Source organism: Bombyx mori, chromosome 14 (assembly GCF_030269925.1).
Source record: "Bombyx mori chromosome 14, ASM3026992v2".
NCBI lineage: Eukaryota > Metazoa > Arthropoda > Insecta > Lepidoptera > Bombycidae > Bombyx > Bombyx mori.
Genome location: NC_085120.1, coordinates 6427016 through 6448779, shown reverse-complemented (window position 1 = coordinate 6448779; position 21764 = coordinate 6427016). Strand labels below are relative to the sequence as shown.

At 33.0% G+C, this 21764-nt stretch overlaps 2 protein-coding genes across 8 annotated transcripts in view; one reads left to right on the top strand and one right to left on the bottom strand.

Moving 5' to 3' along the window:
- Positions 1-5272, bottom strand: part of LOC101741137 (tryptophan 2,3-dioxygenase) — a 34169-nt gene extending 28897 nt beyond the window's left edge. The window contains exon 1 of one of the 3 annotated variants that reach the window (XM_062672048.1): positions 5126-5272. The gene's annotated coding sequence lies outside the window, so the exon portion shown is untranslated. Of the gene's footprint in view, positions 1-3514; positions 3664-5125 lie in introns of those variants that run through there. The other 2 variants (XM_062672049.1, XM_062672051.1) reach the window with 2 other exon arrangements.
- Positions 442-19853, top strand: LOC101740712 (probable protein phosphatase 2C T23F11.1). Of its 5 annotated transcripts, none has more exons than XM_021352062.3 (8): positions 442-636; positions 4120-4310; positions 4944-5041; positions 5883-6035; positions 6912-7092; positions 7402-7493; positions 8276-8449; positions 17725-19853. In XM_021352062.3, the coding sequence occupies exons 1-8, from the start codon at positions 605-607 to the stop codon at positions 17821-17823; spliced, it is 1020 nt and encodes a 339-aa protein (XP_021207737.1). In that variant the 5' UTR covers positions 442-604; the 3' UTR covers positions 17824-19853. The 5 variants fall into 5 exon arrangements, with proteins under 5 accessions (XP_021207737.1, XP_021207740.1, XP_062528036.1 ...); XM_021352065.1 differs by lacking the exon at positions 17725-19853 and adding an exon at positions 13180-16697; XM_062672052.1 differs by lacking the exon at positions 442-636 and adding an exon at positions 3137-3171.
- Positions 19854-21764: the final 1911 nt, after the last annotated feature.

Sequence of the window (21764 nt, the reverse complement as noted above, 5' to 3'; positions counted from 1 at the left end):
GTTAGATATCCTAAGGGGTCGGAATCGTAGCCCACTGAGAAGATCCGGCGACAAACTCGGTATAGGTATTTTGTCTATGAGTTAACTAGCACATCAAACTTGTCGCCGAGTTCGACTTGAACGGTGATCGGACAAGAGCTTGGAAGGACCACTGAGCAAGTAATCACTACGTTATATGAAGGACTTAAAGCATAGAAAGCGGGCCCATTTTGTGATTGTAGTGGCGTAACAACCTTATGACCGGATTGTTCCAAATTTTCAAAGAGCTATTGCGTCTCGGATAGGTGGAAGCTTATGAATTCATAGAAGTTGTTGGTTTTATTGAACTTCATACAAAACATAAACTCAATACAGAATGTGGTCACCGAGTGTTTACATTCTTTTTAATAGAATTAAATCTATAACCTTTTCTCTATTAGTTGATTGACTGACGCATTTAGCGTGTCAAAATTTATTTGTTATTGTATGTTTTTTTTTGTGATATTAAAATTGTGTAACAAGTGTTTTTTCGCAACCAAAATATTTTTTCTAAGTTAATTATTACTGTGGGGAAATCAAACTTAATCAAGCACTATTTTCCAGCTTAGTATTAAATATCACGAGAATGACTATGTATTCAGCATCGAGGATCTTTAGGTAATAAAACAAACCTTATTTATACATATATGTATCTCTATTCATATCGTATTTTCTAAATCTATACTAATGTATAAATCTACAGCAGTTTTTACGGATGTTCCGTTATAACTACTGAACCATGCATTCGATTGACTTGAAACTTGATATCCATGGAGAAAATTCATGTACTTAATGGCTTAAGCTAATATTTATATGAGTGTTGGACTCCCTACTCCCTATAGCCCGGTCAATATAGACATTTGAAATAACAAAAATTGCCGGAGAGCCAAATATTGGTGGAGAGCTAGGGTTTATCATTACAAATAAAGGTTTAAAAATCCCCATCGATCCCATGTGTGCTAGAAAAGTTATTCGAGGTCAAAGGTGAAAATTTGAGGTTTTTTGTATTTTTCTCGAAAACGGTAAGTTTTATCAAAATAAAACTTCAAAGCAAAGTTGTAGATCTTCAAATTCTCTACAAAAATAGTTTTTATGATTTTTTTCTTAAGAGTTACCATTCCTGAGATATCGCGATTCTAAGAGTCACATTATACATGATATGCACACATTTCCACGCCACCTGTGAGGTAGTGTACTCGGCGCATTTTTTTTTTACCGTGGTTTCTCCTGTATGCCTACTCCACTAACTGTCATGTCAATTTTAAGAGGGAACAATACTCGTCAAGTTCTAGATATTACCTTATTATTGCTATTGATTATTGATATTGCTATTGGTTATTGGATTAGCTATTGTTTTGATTTCTTTAGATATTTTAATCAGATTCCTACTCTTGAAAGTCTACTTCAACAGTAATGTCTTCTTCGATTTCTTATTCTTCCTCTTCCTCTTGCTGGATGTTCATAAATTGTTCAAATTTGGCTGAATCATTGGTCTCTTCATTAAAATCACAGGATTCTTCCTCTATTGTACTCAACTGGACATTTGAGCAAGACTGACCTTGGCAATTGGTACACGCTGGGAAATACAGCAACTCGACTTTTTTACAGCCACATTGGGCACTACAACCTTTTTTGCAGTTGCAAAAAATAGTCCTACTCTTGAAAGTCTACTTCAACAGTAATGTCTTCTTCGATTTCCTATTCTTCCTCTTCCTCTTGCTGGATGTTCATAAATTGTTCAAATTTGGCTGAATCATTGGTCTCTTCATTAAAATCACAGGATTCTTCCTCTATTGTACTCAACTGGACATTTGAGCAAGACTGACCTTGGCAATTGGTACACGCTGGGAAATACAGCAACTCGACTTTTTTACAGCCACATTGGGCACTACAACCTTTTTTGCAGTTGCAAAAAATAGTGTGAGGAGTTTTTCTGGAGCAGGTGGGAGTAAAGTTTGAATCGGTTCCAGAGCTAAGTAACGAAATTTATCAATGCAAGTAATTTTTTTTGGAGCTCCTTAAGCCGCAAGAAGAAACCGAATTCCTTCCGTAATTATTGTTTTTTTCGAATAATTTAAATACTGCCGCTTTGCCTCTTCTGTACATTGTAGATAAAGTGTCGCAGTCGATTATCGCATGTAAAAATAAAATATAGTTTTGGCATTTAGAATAAGCAGATAAACTTTTTGAAAAATATATTACTGTTTGTTGTTGAGCCCTTCCAGGTTTCAGGAAATAAATAATTTTATCCATTGGAGTTCTTGCAGTAAGTAGTATTAACAAATCAACATCTTCAACTACAATTGTTGTGTTTGTTGCATTAAATTTTTCTATTGCTGTTTCAATTATGAGGACATCTGGAAATTCATCATGGAATTATTTTTGAAGTACTAGCCTGTTCCTCTTCAGGTTTTCTTTTTACTGGAGTGATTGAAGTTTTCCGGGTATATGATTTTCTGGAATCCACGTAACGGATTTTTGAGTTCTTAAATACTCAGTAAGCTCATCACCTCTCGCGATACTAGCCTCGATTAAAGTTGGCATTCCACGATCAACCACTACTGTTTTATCTTCAGTTAAAAGTTTATTGCAAATAAAGCAAAACTGAGACATTTTTCCGAGCTGTAAAAAATCACAAATAAGCTAAATGGTAGACGCTTGTAATAAGTACGTATATTCACTTGAACTGAACTGAAAGTGAAGTTGTGTGATTTGTTTTATTTTGTCTATTTGGTGTTTCTTCGAGTTTAAATGTGTAATAATGGTGGTTTATTAACTGTTTAACATCTGTGAAAGTGCACAAATGTGGGAAAATGAAACAAAGCCGCTGGACGTAACTTCTCCAAAAAGTACACTGAAAAAATCTTAGTAAATGACCACCATTTTACTGAGATTATATTTCATCCCATTTCATTTCATTTAATTTCATCCCAGTTGATTAATGTCTCAAATTGATCATCTTCATTGCATTTCATTCCATAATATCATTTTTCATAAATTTTTATGAAAAATGATATTATGGATATTCATATTTATGAATCTACAATAAAATAAGACATGACTTAAAGGTCTCAGTTACCAGGTCATAAAATCCCTTAAAAAAAATCAAATGTCACATTTTACTTGACATTTTGAAATATTCATTGAGTAGAGGTAGGTACCTACCGTACATTTCATTATTTACCTACGCATTAGGGAGGAATTGTTAAAAATAAACTGTAAAATAAGCTATCAACAGAGGTATCAGAACCGGTGATCATAAAAGTGCATTTGAAAATAAATGTGAGTAACAAGTAATAACGAAAAAGTCATTCTAACTTACGAAATTGAAGTAGTATTATCATGTTTATGTTGCAATACTAATAATACATAGCACTAATTTGCACGGAAACTATTACCTGTAAGTTCATTAGGAATACCTTTTTAAAGATTATCCTCATTATTTCAACAAAAACTCTAATATTTAGAAAAAGTAAAAACATAGATTTTTTGTTACTTTTTGAGTGCATGACATCAGGTGTTAGTCACGAAAGATCTTGATCATTGATGATTCTGAGCATTTAGCACCTCTCCGCGTACACTTTTATAACACAAAACTTTACACTGTTTACATTTTAAACTTCGATACTTTAGAGTAGCAAACATTTTCTACTATCTTATCATTTAATCTGGTAAATGAAAATGGATTACGGGTCCACCCTAGATAATGTTTTCGAGCTGTTGAAATACTTTTCCTATTTAGCAGTTAAAATAATTGAGATGTTGAAATTTTTTTTTGACTATTTACTTAAATTCAAATTAAAAATGTCTAAGCATATAGATATATTAATAAAAAAATATTGGGTTAAATATGGCACAAACAAAGGTTTTAATTGTCATTTGTGCAATTAACATTAATATGAGAATACAATGGCAAATACCATATAACAGAAGGATCTTTACATTCCACATAATGTTGTTGAACTAATAAAGTTTAAATTGTAAAAACAATCTATTAAGTTTTTCATGTATTCTTGTATATTTTTTTATTCTCAGTGGAATATCTAAATTAAATAAGATTTGCTCTAATATAGTAAATAAAAAGAAACCTTTATTTTTCAGAGTTATGGGGCAAACCCTTTCTGAGCCTGTGACAGAGAAGCAGTCAGCAACATGTCAAGATTCAAGGTTCTTGGTCGGATCATCATGCATGCAAGGCTGGCGAGTGTCCATGGATGACTCACACACACATATACTGTCACTACCTGATGATCCGGGCACTGCATTTTTTGCAGTCTACGATGGTCATGGAGGTATTTAAAATAGTTTCTAAAAGGCTTTGAAAGGAATAGATTTTTCAATAATTATCTAGAGGTATTTTAGGCAGGTGAAAATTTTTCTGTTCAAATGTGTACTTAATATGTTCACAAATAACTTTAATGGTGAATGAACAACATGTGTAATAAACATCAGACCTGCATAAATTATTTTGTAGTGGAGTTTTGTGAGCATGAGTATAAAAATACCTTACTGCATGGGTATGTTGTTGTATGTTATAGTCCTAGGGTACCCTGCTGGTACACAGGGCCCTCACAAGCTGTCTCCACTTGATCCTGTCTTGCGCTTGCTCCTAAGCAGTAAGGTATTTCTAACCAATACTGTCAATATTTGATGTGACGTAGTATTGCCTTCCAGTTTGAACAGAGTTTGTACTCTTATACAGATGGGAATTAGACTTTGTGTCTCAAGGTCACAACGTCACACAAGCAACAGTCACATTGTGAATCTTTGAGTCTTGGTAACCACTTAACCCTGGTGAACTGTCTATTCAAAATAAAATAAAAAATCCTAAGTGATCATTAGATCTCATCAATAGATAGACATTTAAAAACTGGTACACTAAAATTTTAACAAAAAAATTAATATTATCAATATTGTTGTTTAAGGTTCAAACATAGCAGAACATGCTGGGAAACATTTACATAAGTATATAACAGCACGACCCGAGTACCACCTTGGTAACATTGAAGAGGCATTGAAACAGGTAAACATATTAATTATAAATGAATTAAGTTGTGGTTGATAATTGTTGGTAATTTTTATTCACTTATAATGAAAATATACTCACTGGTGATAAGTTGTTGCCAAAGCCTATTAGATAGATATCACAATCAAAATGATCTCAAATGTCTATTTTGTACTGCCCAATTACATGGATCAATCTGTTGTAGTCTAGTAAGTAGTTGGCCAATTTTGTGTACTGGAAAACTTTTTGTGGTTGTTAGTTGATTGTATTTCATTTAATTACACTATAACCGCAAAATTGCATGATAAAGTCATAACATATCATATAAACTAATAAAATTACATAATTTAATATTAAGTTTTAGCTAAGATTCACAGAAAAGTTCAGTTTTTATCAGAAAACAAGAAGGCGTGTCGTTTTTTTGCTCACGTTTATTTAATCAGATAACCCAGTTTTTTATTGCTTAGATAGGTGGACGAGCTCACAGCCCACCTGGTGTTTAAGTGAGCCCATAGTACAACAGCTGCCCCACCCTTTAAACTGAAACGCATTACTGGTTCAGAGCAAAAATAAGGATAATGGTGGTACCTATCTGTGCGGACTCATAAGACGTCCTACTACCAGTATTTACGCAAATTATAATTTTGCGGGTTTGATTGTTATTACACGAGTTTATTCCTGCACCGCGGAAGTCAATCGTGAACGTTTGTTAAGTACGTATTTCATTAGAAAAGTTGGTACCTGCCCGTGGGATTCGAACACTGTTGCATCGTTTGGCATAAATGCAATGGGCGTCTTATCTTTTAGAGCAAAACGACTTAAATTGAAGAAGTTCATTTGAAAATTGTTTTGTCTACAGGGTTTTCTAGATCTAGATCGAGCAATGCTAGAAGAAGATATGTTGCAAGAAAAGGTTGCAGGCAGTACAGCAGTGGTGGTGCTTATCAAGGACAACACATTGTACTGCGCTAATGTAGGCGACTCCAGAGCCGTGGCTAGTGTCAGGGGTGTGGTGAGGAACTCTTATGGTTATATGCATGTTTTTTTACTGGTGGTAGGACCACTTGTGAGTCCGCGCGGGTAGGTACCACCACCCTGCCTATTTCTGCTGTGAAGCAGTTACGCGTTTCGGTTTGAAGGGTGGGGTAGCTCTTGTAACTATACTTAAGACCTTAGAACTTATATGTCAAGATGGCGCATTTAAGTCGTAGTTGTCTATGGGTACCAGTAACCACTTAACACCAGGTGGGCTGTTAGCTTGTCCACCTATATAAGCAATAAAACAAAAATTCAAACATACCATTAAATAGGTTAAGAATTAATTATTGAATATGTTAAAAGATTTGTTTTTATATTGGCTGCCCCATTTAAATTTGCGACATATTTAACTAAATCACCCCTTGACCATGAGTGTTACTTATATACAGGAATGCTAATGCTTTTAATTTCGATTTGACCACCCAGAGATAATAAAAGTTTTAAAATTTGTGTTAAACTGCTTACATTTCGCCCTTGGCTTGGCATTATCGGTTCACAAAAAGATCAAGCAACCTTTTACGCATGTAAAACAAAATAAAGAAGTATTATTTTTACCTTTTGTCATCTTTAAAGTTTTTTTTAATTAAATTTTTTAAATATGCACCCTTCATTTTTGCAATGGTCAATTTAAAATGACCTGAATTGGTTTAAAGATTTTGTTACCAGGTCATAACACAAAAAATATGAAATGAAATCCCTTATCTTAACTAACCAAAAAAATGCAGAGACTATTAAAATGTTACAATGATCATTCTTTAAGCTGGAGTGCAGGGTGTGTTTTGAGGATGTTCGTTCCTTTAAATTTAATATTTCATATTATTTAACTTATCACTTATCACTTGTGTCCCAGGTGGAGACACTGTCATATGACCACAAGCCCAACAACGAAGAGGAGCTACGTAGGATCATAGCTGGTGGTGGTTGGGTCCAGTTGAATCGTGTGAATGGTAATCTCGCATTGTCTCGAGCCTTGGGAGACTACGTGTTCAAGAGGAATTATAGATTATCCCCTCAAGAGCAGATTGTTACTGGTAAGTTTGGCTGTCTGTCCTATTTGGACAGCTTTATGCAAACTGTACCAATTCTTATAATCCATAATATACCATCGCTAAGTACCGCCATTGTCAATATTTCTGCTGCGAAGCATTCTGCGTTCCGTTCTGAACGGTAGGCCGTCATGCAACATAATAGAGACTTGTTTTTTTTAAGCTCTTGTTTCGGGTATGTGTGGCGACATTCCGTTGTTAAACCTACAGGCTCTGATAATCTGTGAACTGAATCGTCCATATATTAAAAAACAAAATTTTCAATTTACAATAATCAATCTTAAACTTTTACAGCTTATCCCGACGTGCAAGTGCGTCATGTAAACGAAGACTGGGAGTTTATCGTCATAGCCTGTGACGGTATTTGGGAAGTTCTCACTAATGAGGTCAGTCACTAAAAATATTGTTACATTAGGTTGTTTGTTAGATTTAGCTCTTTAATTTGAATAAGATGAATTTTTTGTACATTGATTTCCTAATATTAATATACATTGCGGGTAAATAAAAAATATTATGTTGTTGTTTTTTCGATTGGGTTTTATGCTTTGATAACGATCAGAACACATGCAAATATATAGGTGATTAAAATATTAGTATCACCTCACATAAATCTGTGATGATTCCTAGGTGCATGTAGGGATATTTTGGCGAGAACGCGAGGAGTGAAGTTGTGTGATTTGTTTTATTTTGACTATTTAGTGTTTCTTCGGGTTTAAATGTGTAATAATGGTGGTTTATTAACTTTTTAATATCTGTGAAAGTGCACAAATGTGGGGAAATGAAACAAAGCCGCTGGACGTAACTTCTCGGGATCCTTCAAAAAGTTCACTGAAAAAATCTTAGTAAATGACCACCATTTTACTGAGATTATATTTCATCCCATTTCATTTCATTTAATTTCATCCCAGTTGATTAATGTCTCAAATTAACCATCTTCAATTCATTTCACTCCTTAATATCATTTTTCATAAAAATATGAATATAAATTAAAATAAGACATGACTTAAAGGTCTCAGTTACCACGTCATAAAACCCCTTAAAAAATTTATAACTGAAGATATTTATAAACTATACTCTGGCAATACATAACTTCCACGCGAGTTATATAGTGGTATTTTTGAAAAAAAGTAGTGTATGTATTCACATGACACTCGCGTATCTTGTTCAGGAGGTGATATCTTTTTGTCGAGTTCGATTGCTGAGCGGCTGGGAGCCGGCCGCGGTCTGCGAGGCGTTAATGCAGCGATGTTTAGCGCCGAACTGCGCGACGGGCGGCCTCGGCTGCGACAACATGACCGTGGTCATTGTCTGTCTGTCGCCGTTCCCGAGGGGGGCGCCACATGTGAGTATCTAAACATATTGTGAAGTTTCTTCTTCTGTGAAGTTCTGGAAGGCTTCAAGGAACGTGTGTTAGTAGTAAGTGCTTTTAATAACTATGAAAAATATGGCGGGAAAACAATTCGAAACTATGCACAACTGAATATATTTCTATGTACCGTCATTCTGCTTTTAATTAATGATAGTACAAGTCTCCGATTAGCGAACGCATCAAACGTACCAAATAGTTGATATTAGGAACCTTTACCTACGAAGCTCCCGTTTCTAAATACTGGTCATTTGAAACTTAATTTATACAGTGGTGGTCATATAATTAGAAACACTTCTTATGAATAAAGAAAGTATAACTTCAACGTACATAATGTGTTCATAAAAAATATTAGTTATTATTTTTATTTAATTCTAGTATAAATGAAATGTTAATGCAGTGTAATGAAGTGTAATATGGATGCAATCTGAAGTAAATGAAATAAATAAAATAAATAAATACACATTCAATAATTAATAATCATGCAATAATATAGCCCTTGAAATAAAAAAACTCATTAAATACATAAAATATGAAACATATCTTACATTTAATTACAACGTAAGTATTACCTACATGTAACACAATGTAGGAGTTTATTTTCTGTTACTGGCCGCTTGGACACCTACCTAGTCAGGTCATAAATTCTGTCACATGTTTAATGTAAAATAATTGAAACAAGTTTATTCATTATGTAACCATTCATATACAAAAATGAACTTAACAAAAATAGATTCTTATGACACTAAAGTTTATTCAAAATGACCTCCGTCATTTTGAATACAGGCCTTCAATCTGCGCGGCCACTCGTCTATCGCAGCACGAACGAGATCCATGTCAATATCGGCGGCTGCCTTAATCAAGGATGTCTTGAGTGACTCCAAATTGGGATGAGGCTTTGAGCACGCCTTTTCCTCCAAGTGTTGCCATATCTTGTAATCTAACTGATTCAAATCTGGACTGGAGGAGGGCTAGTCTTCGTGCCAGATGAAGTCGATTTCACGCGCCGCCAGCCAGTCTTGTGTGCTCTTCGCTCTATGAGCTGGCGCCGAATCTTGTTGGAATACCCAGTGCCTGTTATTGAACATGGTATGAGAAACAGGTTCCACAAGGTTCGTCAGGACTATTTTGATACACAACTGCATTCGTTTTTACACCTTTCTCATAAAAATGTACCTCTGTTAAGCCCCAATAAGAAACTCCCAATCATACCATGAGCGAGGATGGAAAATGACCTCGTTGGACACGCGGAATACGGTTGCTCGCTTCTTCACTACTGTGTGCGTACACCTTATCATTTTGTTTGTTGTAGCTCTCTTCTACGGTAAAAATTTTTTCATCCGAAAAAGAATTTCCCGATATATTTTTCCCGCGTACTGCTTCAACAAAGCGCGGCATCTCTTCAGTCTCAGGTCCATTAGACGAGCATTCAAACGATGTCCTGTTTTTCTTTGATATGCCCGAAGCCCTAAGTCTTCATTTAACACCCTTTTCACCGTGGTTCTGCTTAACCCCATCTGAAGAGCCAACAGTTTCTGCTTACGTTTGGGATTTCTTTGAATTCGCGCCTTCACAGCTTTTATCACTGCTGGAGTCCTAACAGACCGAGGGCGACCACTTCTTGACCTGTCATCTACACTAGAGTCTTCATTGTATCGTTTGATGGCACGACAAACGAAGCTTTTGGTTATATTCAAATTTTTCAGTATGTTAAAAATTTGAATTGGTTATATTCAAAATTTTCAGTATGTTAAAAATTTGAATTGGCGCGTAACCGCAACGATGCAACGCAATAACTGCAACACGGTCTTCTTTAAGCGTCCACTCCCTATTTAAAAATGAGTAAAATTCTAAAAGTATACATTTTTATTTTCATGAACAATTCGAAATTCGAATTCAATAAACTTTTTTGTGGCCAGCATTCTAAAAGAAAAGTTTTTACTGTGTGACAATACTTATGACCTGACTAGGTATTTACAAACATTTTAAAAATCATCCATAGCTCGTTCTCTTTTTGAAATTGGAGAATAACATTTCTTTTTTGGCTTTTTCTATTATTTTGGCGGCAAATAAAAATTATTTTATCTGACTTTTATTTTGTTCAAAATGGCCAAAAATAAAAGTTGTGACGCGTCAATTAAGCAAGTAATTGTTAATTTACATATAGATAATAAGTGGGTGTACGGAAGAATAGCTGAGCTGAATTAACTCAGAGAATTTAATTAACTGAATTTAATTGAATTTAAGAAAGTTTTTAATGTTTTTATTTAATGTTTTTTAAAAAAAAAAAACACGTGGAACTGTTGAAAATGTTCTTAGAAGGCTCGGCCAAGAAAAACCTCTCCTAGAGAAGATACGCTAATCGTTCGTAATGCTAAATAAGACCCAATTAAAGGCTCCAACCAGATTAAAAATGAAGTTTTTTTCGCCTGATGACCCGAGAAACATCTCGTCAAGACTGATACGGCTTAGTGGAAGCTAAATTATTTGGAAGAACCTCTCGAAAGGTACTGCTTTTTACCAAGCACACCGACAGAAGTGATTATTATTCACAAAAAAAATATGTTAATTGGACGGTAAGAGAACGCAAAAAAGTGTTACAATAAATATGTTGTATAGATATTATCTTATATCTTTAAACGAGCAATTCTTGTATAAATAAATATACATATAATTTGAATCTTGGAAACGGCTCCAACGATTTTCATAAAATTTAGTATACAGGCGATTTGGGGGGCGATAAATCGATCTAGCTACGATTTATTTTCAGATAATGTTGTTTTATTCGTGTTTTCAATAATCAACTTTATCGATAATTTAGATTTTTTCTTTAAATAACCAGTTCATATGTTTTTATTATTCTGTCGGTAAGATCGAAAAATATTCATATTTCATCATATTATCAATATGTAATTCGTATTTAAATATAATTTCTAAAAAACACAATTTACCAAAAAAAAAATACCGGTCATTAACTAGTATATTATTATAATAAATCGTTGAACATATTGTTGTCCTATTTATTGTTTAATTTCAAAATAAAAACGATTGCGGTGAAGTATCTTACATATAATGTCAAGGACCGTTAATATTATTTCTAATTATACGACCACCACTGTGTATATACTTCGATTTTGTATTGTTTATCATTTCGTGACATTTTACGCTGCGATAGCTATGAAAGCCGCTATCGGCTATGCCCTATGACTGTGACCTTGTTTGTACTTTGTTTGGGAATGCCAGTAAAAAGATATTGCGTGTTGCTTCATAAATTTATACTGCATGTTCTTGCATGTTTTATTTTAGTATTTTTGTTTGGTTTTTGTGTGTCGTAAAAATACTTAAAACTATTTTCTACCACATTTGTAGATGTCTATGGGCTCCAGTAACCACTTAACACCAGGTGGGCTGTGAGCTCGTCCACACATCTAGGCAATAAAAAAATAATAAAAAAACATAATTTCCAAATTTTTTTTTGTTGTCAGTCGCACATAACTATGAAAACTAAAAAATAAATAATGTTTTTTTTTTAATAATAAAATTTTTGTCCAATACAAACCCAAATGCCAATGTTAATACTCGAATGGGGACAGTAGAACAGTAAAATTATATTGGGTTAGGTGTTTTTGACGATGTATATTGAATATCTTTAACAAATAACGGGTAGGTACCACCACCCCCTATTTCTGCCGTGAAGCAGTGATGCGTTTCAGTTTGAAGGGTGGGGCAGCCGTTGTAACTATACTGAGACCTTAGAACCCATATCTCAAGGTGGGTCGTGGCATTACGTTATAGATGTCTCTGGACTCCGGTAACCGTTTAACACCAGGTGGGCTTTGAGCTCGTCCACGCATCTATGCAATAAAAAAATAATAAAAATATTTAGGTACATATTTTTGTATCCTGTGTCGATGACGTCGTATCTTTTAAGATAGTATAACATAATAGTATAACAAATTAAAGATATAAAATAACTGAGTCATGTTGTCGTATTAGATTTAATTGTTAAATATCGACTTTTATCATTACAATACCGCATATATTTTATTCGAAATTAGTCATGAAACTCGATCATGACAAACATTTTTTGTTCCCGATCCACACTTATATGTTAAGTCTATAAGTGGATAGCTGACTGTAAAGACCTCACAATCCGAAGTCCCCAACAATTCCATACTACATCAGTCAATTATATAACGATAGTTCTATTTTTCAAATTTATTCCCTTACATAATATCCAACCGACAGTAATTCTTCAAATTGGAACACATGGGCTGTGCCATTATATAAGATATAATCTTCTACCACGAGTAATACAACTCACGTTTCAAATTGGAACACATGGGCTGTGCCATTATATAACATACAAGCGGTTCGCCCCGGCTCCGCTCGGGTCTTTAACAAAAATTTCAACGATATTTGACGTAAATCACGCGATGTAAATAATATTTTAGGTAAATTTTTTACACCTTGGGTTATATTATTTGAGTTTTAGTAAGGATCCCTAATTTTTTTCAGAAAAGATTTATAGCCTATGTCACTCGGGAATAGTGTAGCTTCCAAACAGTGAAAGAATTATTCAAATCGGTTCAGTAGTTTCGGAGCCTATTCAATACAAACAAACAAACAAATCTTTCCTCTTTATAATATTAGTATATATATAATCTTCTACCACGAGTAATACAACTCACGTTTCAAATTCGCAGTGTCCGTATCAGTACTTGGACACGTCGCTACAAGCGACACCTGCAAGCTATTGGAGCTTCACCCCGTCCCGGCGATTCTCTTAATGATACAATTGCACGAAATAAATATCTAGACTAAACACAAAATGATTGTACTATGTACTTTGATATAAAAAAAATCGCCTAAATGAAAACCAAGATTTAACTGTACAGACCTATGTCTTGACTGTGATACTTTTTTTTAAACAAATAATAATTTAAGGAAAAAGAAAAAAAAAATATATTGCTACTTCAAAACTCGCAGAGCACACAATCATTGGCGAATATTTAATAAATAAAAATTAAATAATACAAAAAAATATATATAATAAAGAAAACATGTACACAGTATAACTAACATTTTTGTGTTTATGTCGCCACCTGCATGCACAAGCTTAATTTAACATTTTTGTTTCTGTACTGTGATTGTTTGTTATTGTCATTTGGTTGCTTTGTGGAATATATATATAAGAAAATTATATCGACGATCCCCAAGAATGAAGTCGCATCTGCAAATTTTATGATTTACGTACTACATGGAGCTTGGAAGTTCGTTATGAAAAGCATGTTTTAAGAATTTTGTTTTAAATTTAAAGTCAAATTTGAGATTAATTTAATCGATATAACTACACAAAGTATAGACGCAATGTTTTCATATTTTTCTATGTTCATGCTGCAGATTGAATGCACAGATACAAACATTAAATTTTGAATCTTTTTCTTCAAATGATACTGTTATTAAAATGGATTGTAAATTGAATAGACAAAGAACCCGTCCAGCTCCTAAATTGTTTTATTCATTTTATTCAAATAATTAAAATAGTTTTTGGTTAATTTTATCAAATCCATAGTTCTTGGGTACCGTTACCTATTTTTTAAGGTAAATAAAATACAGACATTAATTTTTATAACTATTAAAATTATCTGTTATAGAATAATAAAATTAAGCCGGTGATGGCAACATTCATTATTAGAATCAACAATAATTTATAAAAAGATAGTGGGTTCGTACTTTCATAACATTATTTTTGGGTGTTTATACATTTTTAATAGTACATTAAGATGTTTATTTGAAACTTTGTAAGACTGAGGAGTGCCATGGGAATGACGGTGTTGCCGTTATGAAATATTAAAAAAATAAGTACTCACCATGATTCCATTGTGTCGTATTAATGATATAAAAAAATAAAGTTGTGCTATTCACAAAACGGTACTAGTGCATGTTACTATTTCCATTGCATGATGTATAACACTTTTAGCTTGCTAACTGTTTTTTTCGATGCGCAAACTACATCCAACAAATGAGAAAATAGAGGGGGAATTTGAGGTGAAAAATCTACATAATTTTTCAAATTAAGTATTCCAAATTTTTTTTTGGAATTAATTTGGCTTTAATTTGGAATTAATAATAACTTAAAAACAGTCTAAAAAATAGTCTAATTCTTATAAGATCGACTATAGCCAAACCTCGACCCTTCTGTTGCCGAACAATAAAGAATTCATAACCTAAATATTGCTGTGATCTCAACTCTTTATACTAATGTGAATGTTACTGTATACAAAATTTCTTGAATTTAATTTCAGAAACAATTACTAGTGTCTCGTTGATTTGTTAAAATGTAATGCAATTTAAATTTATTTTCAATTATTATTCGTACAATCTGAAATGATATAATAACAAAAACATGCAGACATTATTTCAAGAGCACTCGTTATTAACAGGTTATTTACCAAACCATTCTACCTGATTTCGCCGCGAAACAACCAGGTGTTTTGGTTTGAAGGTTAAGACATCCAACAGTTGTGTAAATAGTATTGAGATTTTAATGCTAAGTAAGCTAAATCGTCAGCGGGTACAAGAACGTGGACTTACTTTACACGTTGAACGCCATGCGGCCCACCGGTGGACCTAGCGTACTATGCCATTCGGGGCAAGCTAAAATTAGGGAATCGGTAATTTTTATCAACTTGAGATTTTTTTTCTAAAATTAAAAAAATGCGATAATTTGCAAGGAAGATAACAATTTGTACTTTTGCCGTCTAATTTTTAGGATATTTTAAAAGGTCTTTAAATCTTGATAATAATTAGAAATTTCTGTTGGATTTGAAAACTAAAGCTTTTGATTCGGCTAAAGGGCCACGCGGCTCACCTCCATACGCGATTTGTTTGATAGCTACAATCTGTGGTTTATAATAGGAAGTGTTTACGTTGGAACCCTCACGCGGCTAACGGGTGACCCTCATGGCCCGAAGGGTTCAGTAAGGTAAGGCTCACCGGTGAACACCGTGGCCTGAATGAAATTACTCGATTTTTCATGTGGCGTTCAACGTGTTAAAAATACGCACTTAAAAATTATACTTATTTGCGGTAATTGAATTATTCACCTACCTACTCAACATTAACAAAATTAATGTGTTTATTCATTTAAACATTTACTCTTCAACACTAATTATATAAATGTAGCATCAATTTTATAATAAAAATATAATGTCAGTTATGGCTACTTTACATGTTAAATACACACTATATACATAATTTGTTTTCCCAAACGCGCCAAAAAACTATAACCTAAAAGATAAATTAAAGTTTTTTTTTTTATGAATGGAATAAAGATTTTAGTGATTCAATTACTTTAATAATAACATTTAAGTTATTTTGTGTAAAGTTATATTCAATTAAACATTTTAAACCGATTAATGTTTGCATGTTTTTGTTTTAATGCACTATAAAACTATAAAAATAAAGCTTACTTCTAGAAGAATCATGTATGTATTTATACCTAAACTTTAAAATATTTTGTTTTTTTGAGTAATTTGTTATGTCCTGTTTATTAAGTTCTATGTTAAATCTATATATTGAATGTGCAGAATAGCTTTGAATGTAAACAACTTATGATGAATGATTAATTTTTTTTTTAGGTTTTTGTATTATCGCATGCTTTTTTGTATTTTTATCGCATGTATTTTTTATTTATCAATCACTATTTAGTTAAAAAAGAAAAATCTTTGATATATTTTTTTTAATAAAAAATGACCACATAAAAGAAAAGCTATACAAAATGACTTTGAGATACGAAGAATTATTTTTTTCATTATGCTCAAAATATTTAAATTAATCGCCATTTCCGGTTAAAATGCATTAAAAAACAGGTCCGTTGATTGCTTGAACTATGACATCCTTTCTTTTTCTCGACGGATTTCTATTGGTAACATGCGATCATTTGTATCATGATTATATTATTGACAGGAGATGATTAAAAAGCTTTACGGCTTAGTGTAATGCTTATTTTAATCATTTACCGAAATCGGACGTTTAGCTACGTTTTTTACGTTTAGCTTTATTTTTGTTACCATAGTCTATGAGATTGTTGAACCTAGGCAGGATATTTTAATGGTTCGTGATGGGTTTTTTTTACAATGATATGTTTTCAGTTACAGCACGGCTTTTGATTTGTGACATCACTAGGGTTTTTTTTGCTTAATAAAAGGTTTCAAATGCATGTTAATGTTTTTATTTACGCTTGTATAATAACGCGTTTATTCATTTAAGGTTCATCTATATATTAATACGTGAAGCAAAAACTTTGTATCCCTTTTTACGAAAATTGCGCGGACGGAGGAGTATGAAATTTTCCACACTTATAGAGAATATAGAGAAGAAGTGCACAATGCTAATGTTTTTTTAAAGTAATGCATAAAAGATACATTAAATCAATAAAGAAAACATTACACACACTACATACCATGTATTTGACGCACACACGCATGCATACTATTTATTGTCAAACTTTTGTTTTTGACGTCTGATGTCAAATTGAGAATAGATTAAATATTGTTTGTCATATTTAATATTTTTTATAGTGTAGTCTTTGCGAAATTTATGATTATAGAATTATAAAATACAATATTAATAGTGTACAAGCTTACAATTCCAATTAATTATAGTCGAATTTCGACTACTGCGGGACCTCTAGTTTATAGTTAAAACAGAATGAAAAGTCAATCAAATTTAATTCCATCTTTTAAGGAATATATGGTCGGACCAAATCTTAGTAAGTCTGGTCACTTTGAATGCATAAATATACCTACCTATGTAATACTATTTATTATACATATCGACACTTGAAAGGCAAACGTGACTAAGCGAAAATGCGTGATCTTTACAGTAGACTAATGTAAAGTCGAAATACCTGAAAAAAAAATCTATTTTAACGAATCTAGCTGTAGGATTGAAATTATTTTAATAGACCTAGAAATATATCTTTTTTGCGCATCAAATATGGTTATTGCCTATCATTTATGTACAAAGCAGTTATTGTCGCTTAGTCACGTTTGCCTTTCAAGCGTCGATATGTTTATTTGATTACGTCAAAGTAAACAGCTAGCATTTTTATACTTCAATGATGAAATGAAGACAATTAAACCTGTTTGATCAAGTCTACGTGGTAAATATTTTGTGTTATTTATTTAACGTAGGTTGAGTAAGTCTATGTCGATTTATTATATATTTTTTATTTATTCTTACAGGATGTTCCTTTGCCCACTGAACAAGAATTAAACAGCAAATTCATGACGAAAATGGACGATTTATTGTACGCGGAAGACGAAGATGAAGATATTAAGTGAGATAGTGTAAAATAATGTATATTTGTGTAAATAATGTAAAGAATTTATTTGGTTTGTTTCGTGGTTCGGGTATAAATATAATAAAATATGTCCTCTCCATTAGAGATAGTATCGGAAATTCTAAATCATTCATTTCAAAAAGTTTTTTTCTCTGAAATCGTTTTATGGACAAGGGACGCGATATTTCAAATTATTTGAGCTGAATGTACGTGATGTAAAGTTTAATTTTTTTTTAATAAAGTGTGACCTGGCCTTTCGCCTTTTGCGCCAAGATTCGAAAACCAGTTTTGTAAAAATGTTTTTGAAATTTTTTTATACGTTAAAGCTTTAATATGATTGCACATCTTCACCCTCAGATGTAATTTTAGTTCCTAGTATGTACCTATACTCCTTCACTGTGTGCAATATTTTGTGATAGTCGTTTGGTGACTTAATGTAGGACAGTTTGTAAAGTTAGTGTTTTTTTGTAAGTGCCGCGAAAACTTGTAGTTTGTTCCAAATAATAAATACGGATTTTTGTAATCTTCCTTCAGGTCTAATGTGATGTCTTTGCGAAAATAATGAAAAACTAATAATCTTTTAATACAGAATAGCGTGTCTGTTTTTAAAACATAATTAATATATTTCTGCAGTAACGCCATGTATTTATTATTGGCAAAAAAAATTAGAGCTTTTCAAATTTTTTTTTATAAAAAATTTAATTTAAAATATAAATCTTATTGTAGATCCATTAGAATCCATCCATTACTTAGTTTGAATCTAAATCTGGTGGTGAGCAACTTTTGAACACTAACGTCACTATGTGAGAGAGAGATAGCATGCGATGTTGTTTTCACAAAAAGGTTTTTAATAAGGAATAACAGTATACTGTTTGTGTAATAGGTATCTTATTCTACTGGATTAGTTATTCAAATTATTATATGTAATTGGCTTTAAATAGGTAGATTGCTTTTGAAGGTTTGGCAACACATCTTATAATTTTGCATTTTGAAACATTGTATTTCTTTTTTGCTTTTTAATTATTTAGAAAAATCTTCAATAACATATATATTTTTATATAATTAAAACATACAACTAGTTATTTGAAATATATGTATATTCTTACGTTCTTAGGGAGCAAAATTTGTATGTGCAACATAAAATTGTGTAAATAATTTTCAAAATTTTGCAGGGATGATCTTTGTTAGAGTTTATGTAATGTGTAAATATAGTAGTGAGGATGTATTGAATTGAATTTCGGATATGGAAATTAAAAAAAAGACTAAATATGAAAACTATTTTGAGTTAGTTCCTGTCATTTCTTATTCAGCTCTACTATATTCTTGTACAGCATTCGAAAGTAGGATCGGGCTGGAAATTTATAAAAAGTAATAATTGTATCATCTCTTATAATATACCTATCAGTGTTACCATAAAATTTTAGATGGATTTTAGAGGAAAAAGCCCTTAAATAGTCACTGAATAAATAAATTTGTGAACGTGAAATTATTGTAATGAACACAATATCATGCATTAGTATAGGTTGTTCAGTTCAGTATTTAGTATTTTAGTAGAACACTTCTAGGAAAGGAGGAAGGTGGAGCTTTTAACTTCGAACACGATGACACTAAAACATTTCATAATATATTTACTAATGGTTTTTGTATCGCAAGCAATGTAATTAAAAATGAAGTGTCGCGGGGGACAACGCCGTCTTGAAGGGGGCGTTTTCCAACTACCTTCATGTCTTATTGCAGATTCACTAAATGTTTAAAGACTAAAACAAATAGTATATATATTAGTATAGTGAATCAATTATGTTTCTTGTTTACAATAGTAGATTCCTGCTCCAACTTCGGGAACGTTCTCTTTACACCCTGTACTTTACTAAAATATAAGTTTACCTATGCTTTTAAGTGCGCGCGATTAAAACTGTCCTATTAAAATGTACGAACATATCTTGGAACTGCACTAGTCATATTACATAATAGTCTGGTTTGTTAAATATGAATTGAATAGAGAATGTGTGTTTAATAAAATATTTTTTTGAATATTTTATTTTGTATCAACCCTTTGAATTAATGGTAATTAATAAAAAAATAATTTAAAAATTATAAGTTGGATTGATAGTCACAAACAAAATCCATAATAATTTGTGAGTAAGACTTCAAACATGTACGGGTCATTGTGTATGACGCCTGGGGAAATTAAATGGCGTTTAACCCAATTTATTGAGTCCTAATAACATTTCATTTCAAGATTAGGATTCCCAACAGGTTGTTAATTAAAAATTTACTTGAGTTAAGACGTACTCTAAGACAATTTAGCTAAGTGCTACTATCCTGCTTATTTCTGCCACGCAGCATTCATGTGTTCCGGTTTGAAAGGTGGGGTGGACGATATATTATCATATAATCGACTTTGACCCATTTCTCAGATCGGATGGCGGTATTCACGTCACTATATAAGCATATAGTTGCGGTAGGCAGCGGCTTGGCTCTGCCCTTGGCATTGCTGAAGTCCATGGGCGACGGTAACCACTCACCATCAGGTGGGCCGTATGCTCGTCTGCCTACAAAGGCAATAAAAAAATTTATATAGTATATAGTCTAATCTAATAAAAAACCGAGGTGAACGCGAGCAAAAGTGTCGCCCTGAGGCTTCTGGGCACACATATTACATATCTGCAGAAGGCAATACGAACCACCAGAACCAATCTTGTTCATGTATAATTCGTGTTTCACCAACATACATACACATGAAATCCTTATACATATTCGCAAAATTTGGCTGTACGGACTATGCTTCCTTTACCTGTGCACTTAAACGAGCAGAAGCAAATAATCTAAAGAGGATTGTAACAAGAAAAACGACATTTAGGCGGGAACGCGAGGAGCCGCGTTTTGAGAATTGTTGTTTTGAGAGTTTTGTTTTGTTATTTTAGCGTCTCTTGAAGTTTAAACCGCGAATAATAAATAGTATTTGGCATCTGAAAGTGGGCATGTATGGCTTCTCTGGTTCAGTTCACTGGAGTCTCAGTAAACTTGCATCACTTTAGTGGGATATTTCATTTTATTTCAACCCAATCGACTATAATTTCAGTTTTCGCTATATCATTATTCTTTGTAACAGTGTTTATATATTTATAAGTATGGTTTAGCTCGATAGCTAATCGAGCTATGCCCGATGGCAAATATATAATTTTTAATGTTCCTTGTAAGGAATAGGCAGAGACAATGTTAAATGGAACAATAAACTTATTACTAATTACTACTACTGTCCCTAATACATTCATAAAGATTAGCTGACGCGTGTATCTCCGTTGACCGACTTCCGACATGTCGGTATATATTTGCGTTCACGAAGTAATAAATGGCAAAAGAAAATTGTTTTCGTGAATGTAAAGATGAAGAAGACACGGGTCATGACTTCAGCAAAACATTCATTCATCTTTCAGGGTGTTTGTCAAAAGTTCATTTAAACAACTTCATGGCTTATTGAATGTCGTCGTGGCCTAAAGGATAAGACATCCGGTGCATTCGTGTTGAGCGATGTACCGGCGTTCGAATACCAGGCGGGTGCCAATTTTTCTAATGAAATACGTACTCAACAAATGTTCACGATTGACTTCCACGGTGAAGGAATAATATTGTGTAATAAAAATCAAATCCGCAAAATTATAATTTGCGTAATTACTGGTGGTAGGACTTCATGTGAGTCCGCGCACCACCCTGCCTGTTTCTGTCGTGAAGCAGTAATGCGTTTCGGCTTGAAGGGTGAGGCAGCCGTTGTAACTATGCTTGAAACTTTAGAACTTATATCTCAAGGTGGGTGGCGCATTTACATTGTATGTCTATGGGCTCCAGTAACCACCTAACATCAGGTGGGCTGTGAGCTCGTTCACCCATCTAAGCAATAAACATTTTTTTTATCAGCATATTCAATAGGTTTTTTATTAGTCA